The sequence below is a fragment of the Macaca mulatta genome, chromosome 1, assembly GCF_049350105.2.
Source record: "Macaca mulatta isolate MMU2019108-1 chromosome 1, T2T-MMU8v2.0, whole genome shotgun sequence".
Classification (NCBI taxonomy): domain Eukaryota; kingdom Metazoa; phylum Chordata; class Mammalia; order Primates; family Cercopithecidae; genus Macaca; species Macaca mulatta.
Window position 1 is genome coordinate 194,221,548 of NC_133406.1, and position 12,413 is coordinate 194,233,960.

General features: G+C 45.4%; 1 protein-coding gene across 12 annotated transcripts in view; it reads right to left on the reverse strand.

Moving 5' to 3' along the window:
* Positions 1-12,413, reverse strand: part of NSUN4 (NOP2/Sun RNA methyltransferase 4) — a 47,744-nt gene that overhangs the window by 30,499 nt on the left and 4,832 nt on the right. For 11 of the 12 annotated variants that reach the window (XR_013402488.1, XR_013402436.1, XM_077958666.1 and 8 more), the window contains 2 exons: positions 10,617-10,771; positions 5,155-5,315 (listed from right to left, as the gene is read on the reverse strand). Coding sequence is in view for 10 of the 12 variants with exons in the window: in XM_077958666.1 (XP_077814792.1) it covers positions 5,155-5,315; positions 10,617-10,771 (316 nt within the window). In the remaining 2 variants the exon portion in view is untranslated. The remainder of the gene's footprint in view (positions 1-5,154; positions 5,316-10,616; positions 10,772-12,413) is intronic. The other variant, XM_077958658.1, reaches the window with a different exon arrangement.

A 12,413-nucleotide genomic window follows, 5' to 3' on the forward strand; every position in this document is an offset into this window, starting at 1 on the left:
CCTGGGAGGCGGAGGTTGCAGTGAGCCAAGATTGTGCCACTGCACCCCAGCCTGGGCGACACAGCGAGACTCCGTCTCAAAATAAATAAATAAATACAAAAATTAGTCGGGCATGGTGGCGGGTGCCTGTAATCCCAGCTACTTGGGAGGCTGAGGCACAAGAATTGCTTGAACCCGGAATGTGGAGGTTGCAGTGAGCCAAGATGAGGCCACTGAACTCCAACTTGGGCAACACAGCGAGACTCTGTCTCAAAAAATAAATAAATAAAATAATAATAATTTGACAGAGCTGAGATCAAAATCATCAATGGCATCAATTGCTTAAGTCAGCAATGAAAAGAATAAAATTTATAGATTGGCTCACAAAGCAAAACCTGTCTATGCAGCATATAAGAGATACACCTAAAAGGAAATGGCCTAAATACAAAGGGATGAGCAAAGGTACAGCTGCAATGTTAAATAAGAAAAAAGCTGTAGGAGTTTCCCCGACCCAAAAAGGAGGATATGTCTATAGACTCTTTCCTTACTCCTTCTCAAGTGTCCTGAGTCGTGGCCACAACTCTTAGGAAGATGGCTACAAGATATACTTAGGACCGCTGGACTCCTGAGCCCCCAATGCAGAGAAACAGCAGAGCTATGTAATTTCAAGGGGACTATAAATCGATGGCAATATATCTGAATATCTTGGTTCTAATATATCTAATATTGCTTCAGTAGTGTCAACAGTGGAAAATGTTCATTTTGAGGGGCCAAGGCGGGCGGATTGCTTTAGCCCAGGAGTTCGAGAACTGCCTGGGCAATATGACAAAACCCCATCTCTACAAAAAATACCAGAAAAATTAGCTGGGCATGCTGGCATGTGCTTGTAGTCCCAGCTACTTGGGAAGATGAGGCAGGAGAATTGCTTGAGCCAGGGAGCAGAGGTTGCAGTGAGCCAAGATTGTGCCATTGTACTCCAGCCTGGGCAATGGGAGTGAAACCCTGTCTCAAAAATAAAAAAATATGTTGATCTCAGTCACAGAAGAAAGAAAAGGAAGTTGTACTGTTGCACTACACTTAGGAAACATTTAGGGAGGGTAGTCAAATCACTCCACATCAGATATGGCATGTGCATCTTCACATCAGGCACTGGCATGGATGTCAGTCATAAATAACCAGTCCTGCCAGGATAGTGCTCCCACTGAATCTCAGCCCTGGGCAAGTGTCTAACAAATATTATTTGTATTAATATAAATTTGTATGATATTGTATTATAAGGGAAGATAGAAACATGTTCAAATAAACATCATATTATTTGAAATAGAGCTCACAAAAAAAAAGTTGTGAGTTGGGGGGAAGGGTTAGTGTCTTCCATGAACATGCAGAGCTCTGAGGTCCTGTCCCTTCTCCAGCTGATGGACAAGTGGAGCTGGGAGAAGGATGGAGTTACCAAGAGTATGTAGAGCCCTGAGATAGTATTCTTCTTTGCATCTAAAGTGCTTAACGCAGCTGGGCGTGGTGGCTCACACCTGTAATCCTAATGCTTTGGGAGGCTGAGGCAGGAGGATCACTTGAACTCAGGAATTCGAGACCAGCTTGGACAACATAGTGAGACTTCATCTCTACAAAAAATTAAAAAATCAGCCAGGCATGGTGCACGTGCCTGTAGTCTCAACTACTTGGGAGGTTGAGGTAGGAGGATCCCTTAAGCCCAGAAAGTCAAGACTGAAGTGAGCCATGATTGAGCCACTGCATTCCAGCCCCAGCAAGACCTTGTCTCAAATAAATAAATAAAAGTACTTAACACTTGCCTACCACAGCAGAGTATATTGTACACAACTAGGTTTTTTTTTGTTTTGTTTTGTTTTGTTTTTGAGACAAAGTCTCGCTCTTGTACCCCAGGCTGGAGTACAATGGTGTGATCTCGGCTCACTGCAATCTCTGCCTCCTGGGTTCAAGCAATTCTCCTGCCTCGGCCTCCCGAGTAGCTGGGATTACAGGTGCCTGCCACCACACCCTTTTGTATTTCTAGTAGAGACAGGGTTTCACCATGTTGGCCAGGCTGGTCTCGAACTCCTGACCTCAGGTGATCCACCCGCCTCAGCCTCCCAAAGTGCTGGGATTACAGTCGTGAGCCACCGTGCCCGGCCACAACTAGTTTTTCAACAAACAAATTAACAAAGACATCTTCAAACATCAAAGCTGTCAAGTGAAATAGCAGGTCACTCATTCTATATTGTTCCAAAATAAGTAGCTAGGATCAATGAATGGAAATAATAATTATAATAATGGTAAGGATTGTGATGATTATAATACTAGTGAATGTTTTCTATATTCCAGACATTGTGCCAAATGCATTCTTATTTAATTTTCACCTACAGGATAGGCACTATACTATTACCCTCATTTTACAGATGAAGAAGCTGAAGTTTAACTGAAAGTTAAGTAACTCACTGAAACTTCTCCGGCTGATAAGTAATGGAACCAGGTCTAATCCAAGCAGTCTGATTCCAGAATCCTTGCCCTCACCCATATACTATGCAATCTACAGATTGCAGTAAGAGGCAGAACTTTCTAACATTGTAAGTGTTCAACAACAGAATCTCAGTGTGCACCCATCAATGGATGTGTTTAAGCATAGGCTGAAAAATGATGATGGCTCCTGCTTGCCTAATTTTCACCGCCAGGTACTATACTAAGTGCTTTCCCTGGATACTCACTGAATCCGCACAATAATCCTAAGTGGTAGGATTACCCTGTTTCACAAACGAAGAGGTTGAAGTTCAGCAAGATCAAGTTTGCCTAAGGTTAGTAAGTAGCACCCCTGTAATGTAGAAATTGGTTAGGCTGACAGGAGAGGTCATGCTCTCTCCACCATGTTCCACTGCTCTCATATCAAGAAAAATGAATAGGCCAGGCACAGTGGCTCACACCTGTAATCCCAGCACTTTGGGAGGCTGAGGCGAGTGGATCACTTGAGGTCAGGTGTTCGAGGCCAGTCTGACCAACATGGTGAAACCCTGTCTCTATTAAAAAAAACAAAATTAGCCAGGCGTGGCGGCACACACCTGTAATCCCAGCTGCTTGGGAGGCTAAGGCAGGAGAACTGAACTTTGAACTGAGGCTTGAACCAGGGAGGCAGAGGTTGCAGTGAGCCAAGATTGCACCACTGCACTCCAGCCTGGGCAACAAGAGCAAAACTGTCTCAAAGAAAAAGAAAAAAAAATGAGTAGGGGATTCCTACACAGGCAGAAAGCAAGTCTCAAGCCTATCCAAGATTCCATAAGCCTTGGTCTTTCTTTCAGTTTCTTAGAGTGATTGAGGCAGAATGGTGAGAACTAGACAGATTGGGTAAATCAGGTGACAACACAGAGACAACAGCTATATATTTTATATATTTTTAGAAATATGTGTTCTAAACAAATATTTTTAGAATATGCCATTTAAAATAAAATAAATAACTTAAAAACATGAAGAGACTGGCCTGGACAATGGCTCACACCTATAATCCCAGCACTTTGGGAGGCTGAGGTGGGAGGACTGCTCAAGCTCAGGAGTTCAAGACCAGCCTGGGCAACATAGTGAGACCCCATCACTACAAAAAATCATTTGCTGGGCATGATGGCACACTCCTCTAGTCCCAGCTACTCGGGAAACAGAGGCAGAAGAACCCCTTGAGCCCAGGAGGTTGAGGCTGCAGTGAGCTGTGTTCACACCACTGTACTCCAGCCTGGGTGACAAAGTGAAAACCTGTCACTCAAAAAAAAAATTTAAAAGTAAATATGGAGACTTTCAACATGATTCATAATAAGAGACTGTAAATTAGATACTATCCATTTGGTAAAAAAATTAAGTTTGATAGCATCAATGTTGGCAGGATGTGGGAAATCAGTACTCATTCCTTATCAGTAGGAGTGAAACTGGTTTAACCTCCACAGAGATTTAGCAATCTCTATCAAAATCTTAAATTGATATAAACTGTTATTCAACAACTATACTTCAAAAATGTTAACAAAATTAAAAAAGGACTTAATCCCAGGACACATTATTAAATGAAAAAAATACGGCCGGGCGCGGTGGCTCACGCCTGTAATCCCAGCACTTTGGGAGGCCGAGACGGGCGGATCACGAGGTCAGGAGATCGAGACCATCCTGGCTAACACGGTGAAACCCCGTCTCTACTAAAAAATACAAAAAACTAGCCGGGCGAGGTGGCGGGCGCCTATAGTCCCAGCTACTCGGGAGGCTGAGGCAGGAGAATGGCGTGAACCCGGGAGGCGGAGCTTGCAGTGAGCTGAGATCCGGCCACTGCACTCCAGCCTGGGCGACAGAGCGAGACTCCGTCTCAAAAAAAAAAAATAAATAGAAAAAAATACAAAGTTCAGAAGAGTGAGTACAATATAATATACTATCGGCCAGGTGCAGTGGCTCACGCCTGTAATCCCAGCACTTTGGGAGGCCGAGGCGGGTGGATCACGAGGTCTGGAGTTCAAGACCAGCCTGGCCAAGATGGTGAAGCCCAGTCTCTACTAAAAAAAAAATACAAAAATTAGCCGGGCATGGTGGTGGGTGCTTGTAATCCCAGCTACTCAGGAGGCTGAGGCAGAGAATTGCTTGAACCCGGGAGGCAGTGGTTGCAGTGAGCAGAGATCGCACCCTTGCACTCCAGCCTGGGCAACAAAAGTGAAACTCCTTCTCAAAAAAAAAAAAAAAAAAAAAAAAGAAACAATCATTATCTACAGGGTGGGGAAATAGGGGGCTACAGGCCAGAAGAGAGAAACTCACTTTTCACTGGATACTCTTTTGTGCCTTCTGAATTTTGTACCGTGTGCTGTACTAACATTCAAAAATAAATAAATGAGTTTATTCATACTTATCTTCGTGAGGCTTTCTGAGCAACCAAGTGACTTGAGAAATAAAGTAAGCCTAATAACTTTTTTCCCCACTCAAATAGGTTCAAATTCTTTTTTGCTGCCAACTGTCTTTAATGGAGACAATAACCAGTCATCTAAGCTGATTTTTCTTTTGGTCAAATCACCAATGTAGAACTGGCTGGTCCAGAAACAGCTCTACATACTCAAACATAGGGGCTGGATCCTAACCCCTCAGGCCCTGGAGCCAGGATGGGGAGCCCACATTAAGCTGGATGCATGTCCTAAATCAAGAATCACTCACCCGGTCATAGGTGTCCCCCTCCAGTTCTCCCCATTTCCTGCCATCCCATGAGGTAACTCGAACTCGATTTCCATCCCTGATCTCTTGAGGCACATAGCTGTGAAGGATCTTCTGTAGTCTGGCTATTCGGGAAGTGGAGAGATCATTGGCAGCAAGATTGCCTGTGGAAATAAAGATACTTCAGAGGCCATGGCCCAGTGAAACATTCCACCAGCAATGGCACTAATGGAGTCAGAACAATTCTCAGGCAGTCCCAGCCAACACAAACCCCAGCATCAGGAACATTTATTATGTGCATGGCACAGCATCAGTCATTCTGGAGTGGGGTTGCAATGGCAAACACCTACATGGGCCAGAAAGTTATTTAAGTCAATGAATAAAGCAGACCAAGTAAGACTCCTTTCCTTTCTCCTTTCCTGTCCCCTCTCCCCTTTCTCCCCCTCTCTTTCCCCTTTTCCTTTCCTATTCCCATTCCTTTCCTCTTTCTCCTCTCCTTTCTCCTTTTCCTTTCCTTTCCCCTCCCCTTTTCCCCCTCCCCTTTCCTCTCCTCCCTTTCTTTCCTTTCCTTTATTTCCTTTTCTTTTCTTTCTCTCTCTCTTTCCTTTTTCTTTTTTTTTTTTTTTTGAGACAGTCTCATTCTGTCACCCAGGCTGGAGTTCAGTGGCACACTCTCGGCTAACTGCAACCTCCACCTCCTGGGTTCAAGCGATTATCATGCCTCAGCCTCCCGAGTAACTGGGACCATGGGTGTGCGCCACTTCACCTGGCTAATTTTTGCATTTTTAGTAGAGACAGGGTTTCATCATGTTGGCCAGACTGGTCTTGAACTCCTTACCTCAGGTGATCCCACCTGCCTTGGCCTCCCAAAGTGCTAGGATTACGGGTGTGAGCCATTGCACCCAGCCACATTCTTTTTTTTTTTTTTTTTTTTAAAGACAGGGTCTTTGAGTCTAGGCACAGTGGCTCACGCCTCTCATCCCAGCACTTTGGGAGGAGGCCAAGGTAGGTGAATTGCTTCAGCCCAGGAGTTCGAGGCCAGCCTGGGCAACATAGCAATACCTCATTTCTACAAAAATAAAAATGTATTTAAATAATTTTTTAAAAAGAGACTGAAAGGCTGGGAGCGGTGGCTCACGCCTGTAATCCCAGCACTTTGGGAGGCCAAGGCAGGCAGATCACAAGGTACGGAGATTGAGACCATCATGGCTAACATAGTGAAACCCCATCTCTATTAAAAATACAAAAAATTCGCTGAGCATGGTGGTGGGTGCCTGTAGTCCCAGCTACTCGGGTGGCTGAGGCAGGAGAATGGCGTGAACCCAAGAGGCAGAGCTTGCAGTGAGCCAAGATCGCACCACTGCACTCCAGCCTGGGCGACAGAGCGAGACTCTGTTTAAAAAAAAAAAAAAAAGAGAGAGACTGGGTCTCATTATGTTGCCCAGGTGGGTCTTGAATTCCTGGCCTCAAGCAATTCTCCCACCTCAGCCTCCCAAAGTGCTGGGATAATGGGTATGGGCCACCATGCCCAGCAAAGAATATTTCTTTCTTTTCTTTTTTTTTTTTTTTTTGAGACGGAGCCTCACTCTGTCACCCAGGCTGGAGTGCAGTGGCCTCCAAGTAGCTGGGACTACAGGCGCCCGCCACCGCGCCTGGCTAGTTTTTTGTATTTTTTTTTTTAGTAGAGACAGGGTTTCACCATGTTAGCCAGGATGGTCTTGATCTCCTGACCTCGTGATCCACCCACCTCGGCCTCCCAAAGTGCTGGGATTACAGGCTTGAGCCACCACGCCCGGCCAAGAATATTTATTTCTAAAAAAATATGCTCTCCCACTATTCTGGAAACCTATGGCTCTCTTCATCTTTGGTAGATACTACAGTGGATTTACCCAAAATTATTCTCCTCTTCCCCCTTAGGAATAGAACCCCAATTTTTTGGAAGGGGAAAATTGCCCCAGAAGACTACATTTCTCAACGTTTCTTTAGTTTCGCTCTTGTTGCCCAGGCTAGAGTGCAATGGTGTGATCTCGGTTTACAGTAACCTCCACCTCCTGGGTTCAAGCGATTCTCCTGCCTCAGCCTCCCGAGTAGCTGGGATTACAGGCATGTGCCACCATGCCAGCCAATGTTGTATTTTTAGTAGAGACGGGGTTTCTCCATGTTGGTCAGGTTGGTCTTGAACTCCCGACCTCAGGTGATCTGCCTGCCTCGGCCTCCCAAAGTGCTTGGATTACAGGTGTGCGCCACCAGACCCGGCCAAGCCTTTCTTTCACAACTAAATATGACTATATGACTAACTTTTAGTCATAGTTGTAGGCAGAAGTATTGGATAGGAATTCTGGGAAGATATTTTTAAAAAGCTGACATAATTGGGAGATGAAATGAGTCTCTTTTGCCCAATCCTTTCCTCTTGACTTAAATATGGATGTGATGGCTGGACCTCCAGCAGTCATTTTGGACCATGAGGCCTTGCCTTAGAGCTTTATTAGTTATATATCTTCTCCCTCTTAAAGGGAGGGAGGCTAAGGCTAACACTAGCAACAAAATACATTGCAAAAGGAAAAAGGGAGCTTAAGTCCCTGATGATTGTGGAGCCTCCATACCTGGAGTGCCTATATCTCAGCTTCTCTTATGTAAGAGATAAATTAATGTTTCCTCTTTAAGCTAATTAGTTAGGTTTTCTATCAAATGCATCCAAACCTAATTCTGATTTACCATCTATCTTTCATTTTCTCTTTATTGATAGACATGAGTTCAAGAAATATCTCACTTTGCTTAGTGCTACTGTGATAAAAATATTGCAAGTTTGATGATAAATGACAGTTGATACCTGGCCTCTGAGTCAAAGAGCAACAAGGGAGGGTGCAAGAATGCAAGATGCGAGTGTCTACCTTATCTAATGGGAGTGGTCACTACTATGAACCAGCTTAGTAATACCACAAATAAATGTCTCCCTTTTTTTTATTTTAATGGAGACGAGGTCTCACTATGTTGCCCAGGCTAATCTTGAACTCCTGGACTCAAGTATTCCATCTGCCTTGGCCTCCTAGCTTGTGCTGGGATTACAGGCGTAAGTCACCGCCCCCGGCCAATGTCTCCATTTTTGAGGGCACTCAAAGAAGTAAAAATTGTATTCTCTGCTCTAGAGGAATTTGCAGAAGGATATGAACTGAGAAAAAGAAAGATGGGTTCCAGTTCTGGCTCTACCTCTAATTCTTGTATTATTTATTTAATCTCCACAGAACTCAATTTCTCCCTCCATAAAATATGAGGGCTAGACTAAGTAAACCCTAACTTCCCTTCTTATACAAATTCTGTGATCCTGTCTTCCTCGAATCAAGAGTCGTCATTTGGATAAGGAGCTGGGATGAAGGTGAGGTGCTGATAGTTAAGCACACCTTAGAAGAACAACTCTCAATTACTTCTTCTTTGCCCTTCTTCCTCCTCCTAGTTCAAGTTCCTCCTCCTCCAAGTAATCCTACCCTTACTCATCTCCCTTCTAATGGATTCCCACAGCATTCAGTCAGATGAGAATTGTCCAGCACATCGGCTGGGCTCTCTTGCATTGGATTCATTAAGCCCATGACCCATCTTTTCTTCCCTCCCTCTGGACTTCCAGAAAATGTGATACCTGTCTGAATCAACCAATGCCTATCATAAGGCTGGATGCTGACTCAAACTGTGCAAGCCGGCTGACAAGAGCTGGAAAACAAGGGTCTAGGCCCAACAGAAAGGCTTGGGCACAGCGCAAGAGAAGCCTGGCTGAGCTCCACTGCACTCCAACTTGGGTAGAAAAGCGAAACTTCGTCTCAAAAAAAAAAAAACAAAACAGTGCACAAGGCCTTGGCTGGGCTACTTTACTGAGACAAATAAGATGTGGGCCTATCCCCAAGGAATCCACCTTTATTTATTTTTTTTTTTTGAGACAGAGTTTTGTTCTTGTTGCCCAAGCTGGAGTGCAATGGCACGATCTCGGCTCACTGCAACCTCCATCTCCCAGGTTCAAGCGATTCTCCTGCCTTAGCCTCTCCAGTAGCTGGGATTAGCCTGCTACCAGGCCCGGCTAGTTTTTTGTATTTTAAATAGAAACGGGGTTTCACCATGTTAGCCAGGCTGGTCTTGAACTCCTGACCTCAGGTGATCCACCCGCCTCAGCCTTCCAAAGTGCTGGAATTATATGCGTGAGTCACCGTGCCCGGCCAGAATCCATCTTCTTTAAGAGGGAGAAGATATAACTAGTAAAGCCCTAAGGCAAGGCTAATGTTGCAAGGGCGATACCCATGCTGTGGGAGCACAGGAAACAGGCATCATTTCTGAACCGGCCAGCAGAAGTCATAAGGAAAGACGTCCAAGAAGTGGCACACTTGAGCTGAGGCTTGAAAGTCAAAAGGATGGCTGGGCATGGTGGCTCACACCTGTAATCCCAGCATTTTGGGAGGCCGAGGCGGGCGGATCACAAGGTCAGGAGGTCGAAACCATCCTGGCTAACACGGTGAAACCCTGTCTCTACTAAAAGTACAAAAACAAATTAGCCAGGCATGGTGGCGGGTGCCTGTAGTCCTAGCTACTCAGAAGGCTGAGGCAGGAGAATGGCGTGAACCCGGGAGGCAGAGCTTGCAGTGAGCCAAGGTCGCGCCAGCCTGGGCAACAGAGTGAGACTCCGTTTCAAAAAAAAAAAAGAAAGTCAAAAGAATTTGGACAGCCAAGGGTGAGGGAATTCCAGGGAGAAAATTTAACAAGAGCAAAGGCAACAGAGAGTAGCAGAGTAAGGTTAAAGCACATAAAGCCTGGAAGAGTGACATATAAAACATATAAATGGTGACTGCAGGTAGATCTTATCATTTTAGCTAGTAGGCTAAAGAAATGGGCTTAATCTTAGAGGAAAACTAAACAGATGAAGAGGAGTGTGTGTCATGTGATCAACTGATCAGAGCCCTACTTTAATCTGACTTCAGAGAACTTGTTCAGCAATCTTTCTTGACCAATTAACAGAGAAAGAGAGGAACTAACGAAAAAATATACAAGCTTAGCAAGTAAGTACTACCCTCCACTCTGACTTTGGGACTAGAGAACCTACCATATTCTTTTTGTGTGTGTGTGTGTGAGACAGGGTTTCACTCTGTCACCAAGGTTGCAGTGCAGTGGCACGATCTCAGCTCATTGTAACCTCCACCTCCCAGGTTCAAGCAATTCTCCTGCCTCAGCTTCCTGAGTAGTTGGTATTACAGGCGTGCACCATCACACCTGGCTAATTTATATATTTTTAGTAGAGACAGGGTTTCACCATGTTGACCAGGCTGGTCTGGAACTCCTGCCATCAGGTGATCTGAATGCCTCAGCCTCCCAAAGTGCTGGGATTACAGACATGAGCCACTGCACCCGGCTGAACCTACTATATTCAATGTACCTGGGACTAGATGAGGTGGGGAGCTCTCTCTGCCCAACACACCAGCACCCCGACTTACGGCAACAGCCAGTCTGAAGCAACGCTAGTGTCTTTCCCCCAGGAGCTGCACACAGGTCAAGCACGATGTCCCCAGGCTGAAGGCCAAGTGCCAGGACAGGCAGCAAGGAGGCAGCATCCATCAGGTAGTAGTCCATGACACCCAGGCTGCCAGGTCTGGAAAAGAGGAGACCACTTTATTGTTAAATTCCAGGTCAGGACACCCACTGGGAGTCAAGGCCACCAAGTCCATGCCCTCTGGGGCCTGAGCTCCAATCAGCAAAAATTCATTTCTCAGACCCACACTTACTTATTCACTTATTCATTCATCTATACGGGAGCCAGAATTATTATTTATTTATTTATTTATTTATTTATTGACAGAGTTTCACTTTTGTTGCCCAGGCTGGAGTGCAGTGGCACGATCTCGGCACACTGCAACCTCTGCCTCCCAGTTTCAAGTGATTCTCCTGCCTCAGCCTCCCGAGTAGCTGGGATTACAGGTGCCCGCCACCATGCCTGGCTAATTTTTTTTTTTTTTTTTGAGATGCAGTCTCGCTCTGTTGCCCAGGCTGGAGTGCAGTGGAGCAATGTTGGCTCACTGCAACCTCTGCCTCCCAGATTCAAGTGATTCTCCTGTCTCAGCCTCCCGAGTAGCTGGGATTACAGGCATGTACTACCACGCCCAGCTAATTTTTTGTATTTTTTAGTAGAGACGGGGTTTCACTATTTTGGCCAGGCTGGTCTTGAACTCCTAATCTCACACGATCTGCCCGATTTGGCCTCCCAAAGTGCTGGGATTACAGGTGTGAGCCACTGTGCCTGGCCAATTACTGTTTTTAAATACCTGTCTTCCTCACTAAACTGGAAGCTCTATGAGGGCTTGTGCGTCAAGGCACTTGAATGCCTAGTATTTGGTAGACAAATTTTTTTTTATTTTTTTTTTTTGAGATACAGTCTCGCTCTGTCGCCCAGGCTGGAGTACAGTGGCACGATCTCAGCTCACTATAATCTCCGCCTCCCGGGTTCAAGCAATTCTCCTGCCTCAGCCTCCCAAGTAGCTGGGACTACAGGTGCACACCACCACACCCAGCTAATTTTTTTTTTTTTTTTTTTTTTGAGACAGAATCTCGCTCTGTCACCCAGGCTGGAGTGCAGTGGCATGATCTCAGCTCACTGCAAGCTCCACCTCCCGGGTTCACGCCGTTCTCCTGCCTCAGCCTCCCGAGTAGCTGGGACTACAGGCGCATGCTGCCACGCCCGGCTAATTTTTTGTATTTTTAGTAGAGACGGGGTTTCACCGTGTTAGCCAGGATGGTTTTGATCTTCTGACCTTGTGATCCGCCTGCCTCGGCCTCCCAAAGTTCTGGGATTACAGGCATGAGCCACCGTGCCCAGCCACCCAGCTAATTTTTTTGTATTTTAGTAGAGACAGGGTTTCACCATGTTGCCCAGGCTGGTCTCAAACTCCTGAGCTCAGGCAATCCGCCCGCCTCAGCCTCCCAAAGTGCTAGGATTAGAGGCGTGAGCCACCGCGCCCAGTCAATATTTTTAAATAAATAAATCAGTCTTTCAAAATTTATTCTTTTCAAAAAATAAATCAGTCTTTTTGAAAGTCCGATAAAGTCTTTCAAAAAGTTGTAGGGTATCGATTCCCATACCCTACAACTAACATTGAGCTCTCCTTAATTGTTAAAGCAGAATTCAGCATTTGATTCTGCAGTCTTTTCTCATGCAACTTCATATACATGAGGACTGAATCAAGAAACTGGAAGTTCTTTCTTTTTCCCAGTCTAATACCAAGTTTGTGCCCCTATGC